This window comes from Selaginella moellendorffii, unplaced genomic scaffold (assembly GCF_000143415.4).
Source record: "Selaginella moellendorffii unplaced genomic scaffold, v1.0 SELMOscaffold_7, whole genome shotgun sequence".
Classification (NCBI taxonomy): domain Eukaryota; kingdom Viridiplantae; phylum Streptophyta; class Lycopodiopsida; order Selaginellales; family Selaginellaceae; genus Selaginella; species Selaginella moellendorffii.
In genome coordinates, this window is record NW_003314268.1 from 1,531,063 (window position 1) to 1,543,628 (window position 12,566).

Sequence of the window (12,566 nt, forward strand, 5' to 3'; positions counted from 1 at the left end):
TCATCCAAAACCTTCATGTTATCCCCAGCCAGCAACCAAGTCAAGCCATCAAGTAGGGGAAATAGGCAGTGATACTCCCTCCTCAAGAATTTCATCAATCATCGTTATGAAATTCGAGGCCTCCTTTGCAATGGCCGGATCGTCCGAGGCCTTGGACAGTGTGGTCTCACTCTCAGCCTTTGAAGCTCTGAAGAGCTCATGACTCCCACAGCTCGTCCCGGATGTCATACTCACCCTCTTGGCCGTGAAGAGCTCCGTCGTGCAAAGCTTCCTCACCTTCTTCCAGTAGGCGAGAAAGACATGCTCCTGTAATTCATGTCAATAGAGACCACATAGGCAAATTCCGTGCTTGAGAAACTCCTTAGCGATGGCTAAAGTGGACACCATGAATAGAGGGCCCTGCTGTGCCGCGCTCAATCGTCCAGCAGCAGCCTGTAGGTTTTTAAGTGATTAAGTTGGTTTATACAATTTAACTTTTTGTCATTAAGCTTGTTATTATTTTTTATTGATAAGTGTTATTAATAGTCATTATTTGTGACATTTATAATAGTTATCCAAATAATGTCATTATTATGTTTAGTTGACTAAATGTATGTGGCTCCTGCTTCTCACTTAGTAGTAGTGCCAAGCGTAAGTGAAGGAGGGGTCCAAATTTCTACAAGAGCTTCTGAAGTGTGATGTGTGGGATAAAAAGAATGGGAGCAACAATGGATGGGCAAAAGTTGATATGCTTGACATATCACACTGAATATACAACCAAAAGGTTAAACTAAGGGTGTGGCACCTGGATCTCATGAGGAGAAGAGCATGTCACCTTGACATGGGATGCCCGGGAGATGGAAGTGGCCGTTGCTTGCTTGAATGTCTAAACCTTCTTCCAATTTTATATGTACAGGCATTGACCCCAAAGACAACGCGAACTTGTACCTACCGGCACCTAAATGACATTTTATAGCCGAACGGTGTCTAGAGAAATATTCTTGGCAAATCGAAGCTATGAGATGTTGTCCAAGGAAAAAAGAATCACAAACATATATATACATTACCAATTGCGGTCATGAGGTTCTGGATAATCCAAACCAAGCTTCTCAAAAATCTCCCGCTCTGTCTCACAAGGAATGGATTCCGTACTTGCTTTAGACTGCAAAAACATAACGTTATAACAAGATAAAAGAGAAAGAACAACCATACATCTTTCTTCTTGCTTTCACGTATGAAGAGTCCTTGATCGCTCAGCTTGTATCCAAACTTCACCCGAGCCAAAAATCGAATCCTGCCAGACATTGTTGCAGTTAGCAAAGCATGGAAATGCTATCAAACGATGGAACTTACTTTCTGTTGAGAACATCGTTCCCAGTAAAGGCGAGTAGTGCAAAAGCGTACACATGCCTTGGATAAACCTGAACGAGCACGACATTGCATCGGAGAAACATAGCGAAAGCTTACTTTTATGTCTATTCTTCGATAAGGTTTGCCTTGGAAGTGAAAAATCCCCATAAACATATCGGGTTGAGTACCTCCCTGTCCGAATCACATGAAGCACACTAAAGAAAAGAAAAGGCCGAGTTTACCTTTCGAGCATTTGCATCGACGCGAAGGCCATCTACGATAAACTCGATTCTGCGCAGTTCTTGGACGAGCCTCGCCAGAAGATCCTGATGGCTGCATAGCAAATGTAAGTGAGAGGAGTGCGTACAACATCGCAAACTCGTAAACCTGGAACCATCTGGATGAGTGATGAGAATATCAACGTCGCCACAAGTAGGCTTGCCTCTTCGATAAGAGCCTGCTGCGTTTACCCAAGCCTACAAGAATGACGCAGTGATAAGCAAGAGGAGAAATGTGTAAAAACTTACCCCCGGAGCAAGAGTTTCAACAACACCTCGCACGAACTTTTCGGTGTCCGCCACTTCGTCTCGAGGAATTCGCAAATTAATATCGTCATAATACTTGACGCCCATGCGTTGCATAGAAGTCAGGGACGAGTAATTCTCCAGGTCCTTGACAGTGCGAAATCCTTTCTTGTACAGCTCTCGTGCCTGAATTGCTCCGATACCCCACACTGAGCCAAGAACTTGTATCTCGCCAACCTGAACCACGAAAAAGAAACACACTGATCATCCAGCTTCACCCAAGTAATAAGTGTCGGAATAAAAACCTGCGCTTTCAGATTGTCAAGCTTTTGAAGTTGTCCAGTTCCCAGAATCTCCTTCACCATTTTTACAAGGGATTTTCCCACCCCATACATTTCTCTAATCTGCTCGACACTCGTCACTTTGTATGGCAAACTTCGCAGCTTATTCACAGTCTACAAAGCAAAGCTTTAGTACAAGTGGAAAAGCAAGAGTATCCATTACCTTTCTGTAGATCAGGGATCTCCATTGGTCTCCTAAAACGTCCTCGTAGAGGTGCCACATCTCAGCCAGCGGATTCGTCAAATGCTCGTTGAGATTTGGACTCTCTTGCTTGCCGTAGAAGGTCTGCTTCCGCCTTAACTTCTCCTTGAAGTTCATGTTTTCATCCTCGTCCGAGCTCGCATCCTCCTCTTCGACAGGCTCCTCTTGATCGTCCGCAGCAACGGAAGTTCCAGCGGTTATAGTTGCGTTTTCTTCTGTCTTGACGAGAAAGCTTGTGCCATCTTGTGTCGTGTCCAGAAACGAAGAGCTTTCTCTCGAAGTTGATGTGATCTCCGAGGTGGTCTTATGCTCCTCTCCAGGATTTGTGACATGCGGAGTTTGGAGCTGGCAAGTCCTCGCTAGATCTTGCTGTTCTAAAGCGGCCGTAGCAACAATGGTTGTCTCGGGGTCGCGTAGAACAACAGACGATTGATAGCTTTCGGTGGAGACGAGAATTCCTTCTGTCAAACATGTTTGAAGCCAATCATATGGAAGAAACAACTGAAAAATAAGAAAATAAAGGAGAGTCTTGAGAATGAATGAAGAAAGAAGATCAAAGTGTTCTTACCTTGGCGAGATTTTCAGCGTCTGGAAGCCCATCCAGAGCTTTCCTATTGACAGCCAGGACATAATTCAAGTCTCGTGACACTCGCTTCTTGTTTGGATCGGCAATCGTCCCTCCCAGGCTCTCAAATCTCTTCTTCCAAATCTACCAGCACCCCGCGGGGTTTATCTTAGCGCACAGCGATCCTACATACCTGCAGCCTCATGCCATTCACTCCGCGCTCCACAAACAGGGCACAAATTCCCGAGAAAATCCCTTCCTTCTTCTCTTCCTCCTCTCTCCCCTTGGGCCGGAGCTTGGAATTCCCATTCGCAAAGCATTCTTTGATAGAATTCGCGCGCTTCCTCGTCGATTTGCTCCTCTCCTCGCTCATGTAGAACCCTAGGGCTTTGCGGTGACAGCTTAAAGGCGAAGATAGATTCCAATTCGTAAGATTTTCACCGCGAAAATCGCGACCATCGGATCTACTTTAAATTACAACCGTTGGAATTTGTATATCCACGAAAATCATGACCGTTGGATTCTAGAATCGTTGGATCAAAACTTGTTCTAATACAAATAACTTGTGCTTGACAAGTTCTTCAAGTTTTCGAGCTCTTTGCCTTGCGCAATGCCTGGATCAATATGACAAACCTGAAGCAGCAAGAAAAATCATTCCAGAGAAACACATACGCACACAAAAAAACCGAAGAAGAGAACAAGTATGTACCTGATAAGCTGCTCTCTTGAGCGTATGAACTCCACGTTTTATAAGCTTTTGCCATCCAGTTTTCGCTCGTAAAGCTTTCACGAGTTCTTCTGTCCGCTGCCAAAGGACGTATCATCAACGAAACAGCAAAGCATAGCAAAGTTACCTGTGATGGATCAAAAACTAAAAGGAACGCTTCTTCCGGCCCGCCTAGCTTCCTTCTTCTTTGAATCCCCACAATTGTCCTAGAATGCCCCTGATGCTGAAAGTAAAGAGGCCTGCAAGAGAAAAGTTTCAATGAGCACAGAGAAAATCTCATCAAAGAACACGCAAAGAAATACTCACGGTCGTCTGGAGATGATAACCAGCGGCTGGCGATTCTCTACATGGTCCCTGTCCTCCTCCGTGTAATAGTTCCACACCCAGTCCACAAGCCGCTGGTGATTATAATCCTCGAAGTCACCCCCACAAGCCTTCGGCGATGGCTTTTCAATCCTCTCAAACTCATGCGACCGTCCTGGCTGATTTTTAAAGCACACGAAGCAGAGATCACAATCCTGTTGCTTGCTGCTCGAGAACCTCGGACCACGAATCGGATACATCCCGCAAGAATCACAGTGAGCGTTCCAGTGCTGAACTATACCTCTCTCGGAGTCGTTTTGCTGCCTTGGCCCGGCTCTCTTCGCAACCCTCTTGGATGGAACTTTACCACCGGTCGTTCTCGTCAGTGCCTTGAAGTCGACGATTCTAGCACGAACTCCAAACAGTCTCAGCAGCGCAGCACACTCTGTCGTTCCAATCCATTTCTGCGAACCGTATATGGCACCGTTGAAGTGCTCGGCTCCATCCGAGTCGAATCCTTTCGACCAGGCGATCTCGAGCCACTGCTGCAGAGCTGCTATCGTCGGCACAAACCCGGCTCCTCCAAACAAAGCTTTCCTGTAGGCTTCATCTCTCGCGAGGAGATAAGAGCTAAGCATCTGTATGTTCCGCCACCCGCAGCCCCATCCCAGATCATGGCTAGTGCTCTGATAATGATCGATGAAACTCGTAAGTGCGTAGGCCGAGGGCCTTTGCTGCTCGGCCACCACGCACTTGCGGAGAAGATCGATGAAGCCTTCTTCAACCGGAACAAAACTATCTCTTTCCTGCGAAGCTATGACTGCCGGAATCTCCCACGGACAACCATCTCGAGAGCTGGATGGACGAGCAGCAAAGAACTGTTCCTGCTGTTGCTGCTCCTGCTGGCTACTGCTACCGGTATCTAGAGGATTCTCGACGAGCTGCCAGAGTCGAAAGTTTCAATCAAAACTGGCCAGAAAACTGGAAAAACAATTCGACTCACGAACAGTGCTCTTCTCACTCTTGGCACTCTCCCTTTCCGAGCAAAGTTACCTCAAAGTGTACCGACTGACGAGCATTCAAGGAAAACAATGAGCTCTCCCATTCTACCACACTATTAAACAAGCGGTCCTAAAACACTGGAAACGTTAGCGAGAGAAAAGAAAAAAAAATGTAGAGAAGAACACAAAGAAAAACAAAAAAATGCGGGAGACAAGGACGCACTCACTTGCGCTCGGGCAAACTCCTCGTCCCTCTCGATCTGCTCCTGATCCAGGTGCTCATTCACATGCCTGATACCCCAAAAATCGAATGAACGCCCACAACCGAAGCTAACTCGCGAGATCTTGGGATCTACTAGATCCCAAAAGCCCTGCGCTTACCGATCGAGATCGCCATCGTCCACCGCGCACCCGCAAACGGGGCAGTCCATCGCTTCCCGCCCGCCAAGAGCCCTAAACCATTTCAAACCAGATGGCGATTCATAGTTCTTACCGTGCAAAATGTAACGTTTGCCGTACATAAGGTTTCAAAGATAAGAATATCGCACGAATAATCATGTCGTACAACCCATCGATTAAGAATGTCCTTCGAACAATCATGCCGTACTACCGCCCAACCGATGGAGAGCGCATCAAGCGCGGGCTCTCGGGCGGCAAGCTTCCCTCCCTGCTGTTCCTCACCGCGTTCCTGGCCATCCTCGGCGTCCCCGGCGTCGTGCTCGCGCCATAGCTGGCCCGCAGCTTGGCATCCACCGACGCGCACGTCCTCGCGATGGTTTTGTTGACAAGCCTCTGCGCCGCGTCGGAGAAGTAGCCCCTGCCCGGGCTCCCCATGGCCGCCCCTCGAGCTGGCGATGGAGTGCTGTAAGGAGCGTGCCGGATCTTCGTCCTCTCGCGGATGTTCCTCGACGCCTCCCTCGAGAGGCTGTGAGCTCGAGTGTCCCGGACTGGCGGCGCTGGGATCTTGAAGTGAGGACCATCGCCGCTGCCACCAATCCCGACCGGAGTATCCTCCATCTCCAGCCTCAGTGGAGTCCCCTCGATCTCTCCCCAAGTCACGAACGGCGAGGAGTCCACTCCTGGAGCTGGCGATGGCGTCGAGACGTAGCTGTATCCCGCCGTCCCGGCCTTGGGCGGAGGCTTGGCGTTGTCTCCGAGCTGTGGGGTCTTGCGGAGCTCCTCGAGATCATACCTCCTCCGCGCGGCCGGGTCGAGCGGCGTGGAAGATCCGTGGTGAGCAGGAGTGTAGAGCATCGAGAAGGACTCCTCCTCCGGGAGTTTCGCGTCGAAGATCTTCTCGTGGAAGCGAGTACTACGCAGGTTGACGGACTTTGGCGGACCGTGGAGGCGTTCTTCCTTCTCGGCCTCGGTGAGCGGAGCGTCGTCCCTTTGAGTCGAATCATACATGAGTAAGTTCTTGGGCGTGTAGCTCCAGGTATCCAGAGTACTGATCGGCTGGTTGGAAGTTCCATAGCCATCGGTCTGTCGATCCTTGTCGGTCAGCTGGAGCGGCTGCGTCGACGACGAGATCGCCAAGAACTTAAACTTCTCCTCCCGCCTCCTGTTCACCTTCTCGATGATCTTGGAGAAGCTCTCGTTGTCCTCGCTCGTGTACCGCCGCATGAACTCGTCCAGAGACACCGAGGTGTTGATCACCGTCCCCTGCTCATCCACCAAGCTCGAAGACGAAGATGGAGCTCCAGCAGTCGTGGATGGAGTAGCAAATCCTGGCGTTGGCATCACCGACCCTGGAGTAGCGAAAGTTCCTGTGTGGAACAAGGGCGTTCCATCCTTGCCGGACGGCCCAATCCCCCGTAGCCTCTGGATGATATTGAGCTGGGCCTCCCGCATCAGCACCGGATCACCGCTCCTCACCGCCTCGAGCCACTCGAGCTTGTTCTGGAGCTTGGGGATGTCCGGGAAGAAATCCCGCTCCACGATCCTCTCGATCGCGGCAACGTACGTGTCCTCGTCCAGCACTGCGTGAGATCGCTTCCTGGGCTTCCGTGGCGGCGGCGGCCCCATGATCGCCCTACCGGATGTCGTCGCCACGGCTCCATCCAAGCTCTGGACGCTCGGCGATGGAGAGGGGGGCACGATGAGCCGCGGCGAGTGCCCTGGAGACGCTAGCATTCTTCCTATCGATCGACCCTAGTTACCTGTGTTCGCGCACAGAGGCAAGAACCCTAAAATCAGAGATCCCAAATTTTAGGGCTCTAGATATTTAAGTGGACAAAAGGCTAAGGAATCATTGTGCCCTAATTTAACATTAAACAAAAAGTGTAAGCTGTAGTACGGCGTGATTATTCGTAGTATATCCGTTGCTTTTTGTTGTACGGTCTTATGTTCGTAAGAAACAAATTTCTTCGCTAAAAGCTCTCTAGAAATCATAGTGTTGCCGCAAGATGGAGCTCTTGAGTGAAGCTACATACAACTAAAAGCGTGACGACCCTCGATCGATCAACGAGTCTCTCGCACGCCAGTGACAACATCATCTCTCCACGATTGGAATGGACATCCCAACGCACGACCCGCTCGTCTCGTCCACGCCACACCACCAGCGATGGCGGCTTCCAAGTCTCAGGCGGAGGGTCCCTTATAAAGCTCCCGGCTCTAAACCAGCGAAGAAATCCAGATTCCAGATCCAGCGCCAGAGAGATCTCATGGCGGCTCCGGCAACCAGTGGAAGTTCCAGCCTCCTCATCGCTCCTCCTAAAGCGGAAGATCGCCAAGAACACGTAGACGAAGATGTCAAGGAGTTTGACGACTTGATCGCTAGATCTCTCGCTAGCGCGCTCCGCGGATCGGCCGACCTCGCCAACATGCTTCCAACAGGCACGCTGCTTCTCTTCCAGACCTTGGATCCGATCCTCCGGCGAGCTGGGAGCTGCCAGGACAAGACTTTGAGTGCCGCCTTCCTCATCGTTTGCAGCGTTGTGTGCTTCGTCCTCTCATTCACGGATAGCTTCGAGGCGCCCAATGGGAAAGTCTACTATGGATTCGCGACCTTCCGCGGGATGTGGACTCCGCAGATCGAGCAGCCGTGCCCTGGCGTGGATCTCTCCAAGTTTAGGATCACTGTTGGTGATTTCGTCCATGCCTTTCTCACGGTTTATGTGTTCCTCACGACCAGTGCCTTCTCCACCGATGTTGCGAGTTGCTTCTTCACGGTCCCGGACGAGGTTGTGAGAGCCGCGCCTTCCATCACGGCCTTCCTCGTGAGTAGTGTGTTCTTGTTATTCCCAACAACGAGACATGGAATTGGATTTCCTGTGAAGCCTCCAAAGACTACCGCATCCTCCAAAGCATGACCTTTAGCTGCATTGGAAAGTTCACTCTTATCTAAGATATTTGTTTCTTGAGAGCCAATTCCATGATTATATTGATTCATTCAATGTTTCAGATATCAAAATAAAATGTTCTTGTATTAAATAGTTATTTTATTTACTATTATATTCCCTAAGATTCTCTTATTATATCTTCCCCACCAAAGCATGATCTTCACTTAGGTTAAAAGTCCACGAGCGATTATTTGTTCTATGTGAAAGAAGTCCAAATTGATTTGAAGGCGAAATAGTGTTCAACAATCAATCTCCACCTTTAATATGAATTAACATTTAAGTTTGGCGTTATTTAATCAGTTGAAAATCTGATCAAATCTCGAGTTTTGTGTTCGAATATCAGGGCTACCAGTTTCTCGAGAGGAACTTCCCCAAAAGCCAAGAAAAAAGAGCTTCTTTCCTTCTGATTACAGGCAAAGTCCAGCCTATAACGCACGACTCCGGAGCTCGATACGCAACGCAAAAAATTTGGAGAAAACGTGCGGGCAAATTCTTTCCTTGCTTTCGGGCTTTTTGGCTTCCTCTCTTCAAGTTTACTCAAGGGACTCTCGTTTTGCTCCTATCGATCTTGTCATCTCCTGGGCAGAGATTACAAATACCAGGAACATGTGATCTCTTTTTGGGAGTGATCTCGTTATCTACAAAAAATTCTCATCTCGATCAGGTGAGCACGCTATTCGATCATTCGATGGTCTTTTCGTGAGTTTCTCGGGATCAAATTTCTCTTCTTCTGTTCTTTCAATGGTCTCGTTTCTTGATTCCATCATTAGCTAGCGGGCTCCTCAAAGATCAAAGTGTTCCAATTGGGTCTTTCGGGACAACGCCATTCTTTAGGAGAATCAAACATCCAAGATCATCCATGGACAATGCCGGGGTGACGCAGAGGCTCCTCCCAACCAGCGGAGCCCCGACTTCCTCGTCGTCTCCACCGGACGATCACGATCACGCCACCGACGACGAGAAGCTCAGCGACGACATCAAGGAATTCCAGAACTTCATCTCGAGGACGCTCACCACCGCCCTCCACGGCTCCGCAAATCTGGCAAACATGCTCCCAACAGGCACCGTCCTCTTCTTCCAGATGCTCGACCCAATCCTCTTCCGCGCCGGATCCTGCGAGAACAAGCTCCTGAGCGCGATCTTCCTCCTCGTCTGCGCGATCCTCTGCTTCACGCTCTCCTTCACGGACAGTTTCCAGGCCCCGAATGGGAAGGTCTACTACGGCCTCGCAACATTCCGAGGCCTGTGGACTCCCCAGATCCAATGCACCATCAATCTCTCCCAGTACCGGATCAGGTTCTCGGACTTCGTCCACGCATTGCTCGCGGTGTTTGCGTTCATGACCACCACCACCTTTTCCACCGACGTTGTCAGCTGCTTTGTCAAGGTGCCCGACTCGTTCGTCGGATCGGCCCCGGCGCTCTCGGGCTTCCTCGTCAGTGCCGTGTTCTTGTACTTCCCCACGAACAGACACGGGGTGGGATTTCCACTCACACCGCCGGGAACTTCTCCTCCTCCTCCTCCTTCAACGGAGACCGGTTCTTCTACGGCAAATAAAACTGTTTGAAACAGTGCAAGCTTGGAAATCTGGACAGAATTCTTAGAATTTCCATCAAAGTTCTTGGTATTTTGGGATTTTCTTGTGTGATACCGATCTATTTCAAGGTGAGCGTCCTATATATTGTTTCGGCAAATCTCAGTGTCGGTTTGGAATGATCCGCACGAAAAGGTCCAGTGTATAGTCATAGAAACTCCATGCCACACTGTGGAAAAGCCGTAACATTTCTGAAGTTTTTGCCAGGCATCTCCAGTACTGCTGGATTTACTGGAATTCGTGCTCTATGGGAAAGGAGGAGATTGGATGGCGCCTCACACCATACCTGGAGATGCCTGGCGGAAACCTTGGGGAAGCTCTAAATTACAGCCCTTTGTTATCAGCTGAAATCTCACTTAATCCATCATTGACCTTCTTTAGCCGATTGTCCCACAAATCTTTCAGTGTATTTTCATGGATCTCTTGCTCGATTGTCCTTCATATATGGATAGCTAGTTGAATTCTACTGCAGAAATGTTAGGTAAGAGAAGGTTAAGGATGGATTATGTACGTGAGGTTTCAGCTGGTAGTGGAGACGGACATTGACAAGAACTTCCAGAGCTTCATCCTAGACATTTCCTCCAGCCGCAGGAGCAGCAGTCTCAGTTGTAGAAGCAGGGTTGACGGTTTTTTGCTAACAATCTCATTGGTGTTACATCAAAGGTAAAGTCGTTCAAAGCTTTAGGAGAACACATGTTGCTCATATCTTGTCTAGACTGAATGTCGCTTCCAAAACCTTGTAACTCAACTTGGAACGAAGGATTCTCGCTGTTTAAAATGGCCAAAACTATAGCGTGACCTTTCCCCATGTTGATCAAATAGTGAAGAACTCCAAGAATCTATCTATATGTTATTTTTTGAGAGTCTCGTGGTGCCCACCTTGAAGCGTGAGACTGATGGATGCAAAAATGCAATTTGGATTATCCATGCCGTGTCTTATTTGTCTCTTTTCCTAGCAACAGTAAATATCAAGAGAGTTTGCGACAACAGAACTTTCTCAAGTATGTCATAGTTTCAAGCTTGGGAAAACTCAGGGTTCCTGGCAAAATGAGATGAACGCTTTTGCTTGTTTAAATGAGAATTTGTTCCACGTAAACTCCTTCCACTCAGCCGACTCGGGATCCAGCTCCAGCAGCTCAGATCAAACAGCTCCGAAATCGGCATCACTTCGGCATCACCCACATGAATATCCTGAACATCATCGGCCGCCTCCCCAGCTCCAGCAGCACGATCCAAAGCTATAAACGTCCAACTCCCGCGTTAGTGGCCCGAGACGGTTTCTTCCGGCCAATTAATAATAATTTTCAATTCTACTATAATAGACGACATCGATTTGCCACTGCTCCTGAAAGAGAGCAGTTTTTGCGATTCCAACTATGCTTGATTGAATTTTACACAAGTAAAACTGAAAAGGAAAGGGTGGAGACCATCCACCTTCTTGCATCAGAAAATACTATTTGGAAAATACAGCTCCTAACATTTTCAAGAAAACCAAAAACTAAAAGAAAAAGAAAAGAAAATTGTAATATATTTATCTTTTCTTCAGATTGGATTTTGGGATGACAGAACTTTCTCAAGTATGTCATAGTTTAAAAAACTCAAAATTCCTGGCAAGATGAGATGAACGTTTTTGCTTGTTTAAAATGAGAATTTCAACATAAGTCCATGTTGATGACCCGCAGCAGCTTATCCCAGACTTGATATGGACTTCTTATGGATTTATGAAGACCTTATGTAACCCACCGAAATCTATGAAGATCTTTTCGAATTGGTTTTCATGTACTTGAGAAAATGATCATCCCTGCTGGTCACCAAGTTGATAACTATGCGGGAGCCTAACCTAGACTTGATACCAACAGAAGACAGGTAGCCACTAGAAGATTCCGGCAGCTCAAAGTTGATGACATGCACGACCTGGAGGATATCTACATTGATCACCAGCACCTCGAACTGTCCATCTAGAAAATCACAATTGATGTTCCCAACGACTCCCTGATCCATGCTGTTGTGGGTGGCACAGACGCTGCGCTCCCTTTGACGAAGCTCCCTGAATAATTCATCTACAGTGCTTGAGCTGTTGCATGCCACAGCAATCTGTCCTACGGAGCCTCTCCCATAGACAGCACAACACTTCAGCTTTGTCCTTGTCCTCAACTGTAAGGTAGAATAGCCATGAAAGGCATCAGACAGTCCTATCTACTGCTGGTGTGGAGTTGGGGACGTGCAGGTTCAAGGATGGGAAGCAACTCATCACAAAGGTTTGTGGTGGCAGTGAGGTACTCACAAAGTCGCTGGTGTTGCCGTTACTGGAGGAAGAGAGGGAGGGGTAGCTCAAAAATTGAGGAGTGGTTCCTTGTCCCGTTGTTGTTTGTATGCAGTGCACTGCAGAGTGAAGTGGAGGATGGTTTCAATGTCTTTGGCGCATAAATAATAGATCTGGTCCTCCCAGGGTAACTTGCATCCCTCCCAATTACCAGCTTCTGAGTGCAGGTGATGTTGTCCTGTTTGATAGCATGCCAGGATTCTGTATCTGTAGTGGTGTTGTCCCAAAGATCAGTAGATAACAATACCGATAAGCCGTTACAGGTTGATGGCCGTGCTGGAATTTTGGTGAGTAGTGCATATGAGATTGAGGATGT

General features: G+C 48.4%; 5 protein-coding genes across 5 annotated transcripts; 2 read left to right on the forward strand and 3 right to left on the reverse strand.

Annotated features, from left to right (window-relative positions):
- Positions 1-921: 921 nt before the first annotated feature.
- LOC9652795 (DNA polymerase lambda) lies at positions 922-3,369 on the reverse strand. Its single transcript, XM_024671303.1, has 11 exons — positions 3,155-3,369; positions 2,965-3,105; positions 2,358-2,897; positions 2,159-2,308; positions 1,857-2,090; positions 1,717-1,805; positions 1,572-1,662; positions 1,447-1,521; positions 1,333-1,400; positions 1,192-1,273; positions 922-1,141 (listed from the first exon to the last, which is right to left on the reverse strand). Exons 1-11 carry the CDS (start codon positions 3,332-3,334, stop codon positions 1,043-1,045), a joined length of 1,749 nt encoding a protein of 582 aa, XP_024527071.1. The 5' UTR covers positions 3,335-3,369; the 3' UTR covers positions 922-1,042.
- Positions 3,370-3,458: 89 nt separating this feature from the next.
- Positions 3,459-5,526, reverse strand: LOC9652796 (zinc finger with UFM1-specific peptidase domain protein). Its single transcript, XM_024671302.1, has 7 exons — positions 5,374-5,526; positions 5,220-5,283; positions 5,045-5,122; positions 3,995-4,932; positions 3,816-3,927; positions 3,671-3,766; positions 3,459-3,594 (listed from the first exon to the last, which is right to left on the reverse strand). Exons 1-7 carry the CDS (start codon positions 5,511-5,513, stop codon positions 3,511-3,513), a joined length of 1,512 nt encoding a protein of 503 aa, XP_024527070.1. The 5' UTR covers positions 5,514-5,526; the 3' UTR covers positions 3,459-3,510.
- An 8-nt stretch (positions 5,527-5,534) lies between these two features.
- On the reverse strand, positions 5,535-7,182 carry LOC9652797 (splicing factor ESS-2 homolog). Its single transcript, XM_002966517.2, has one exon. It carries the CDS (start codon positions 7,123-7,125, stop codon positions 5,599-5,601), a length of 1,527 nt encoding a protein of 508 aa, XP_002966563.1. The 5' UTR covers positions 7,126-7,182; the 3' UTR covers positions 5,535-5,598.
- A 453-nt stretch (positions 7,183-7,635) lies between these two features.
- On the forward strand, positions 7,636-8,424 carry LOC9652798 (protein DMP4). Its single transcript, XM_002966169.2, has one exon. It carries the CDS (start codon positions 7,656-7,658, stop codon positions 8,301-8,303), a length of 648 nt encoding a protein of 215 aa, XP_002966215.2. The 5' UTR covers positions 7,636-7,655; the 3' UTR covers positions 8,304-8,424.
- A 275-nt stretch (positions 8,425-8,699) lies between these two features.
- Positions 8,700-10,014, forward strand: LOC9652338 (protein DMP7). The gene is made up of 2 exons (XM_002966170.2): positions 8,700-8,997; positions 9,104-10,014. The coding sequence occupies exon 2, from the start codon at positions 9,193-9,195 to the stop codon at positions 9,898-9,900; it is 708 nt and encodes a 235-aa protein (XP_002966216.2). The 5' UTR covers positions 8,700-8,997; positions 9,104-9,192; the 3' UTR covers positions 9,901-10,014.
- Positions 10,015-12,566: the final 2,552 nt, after the last annotated feature.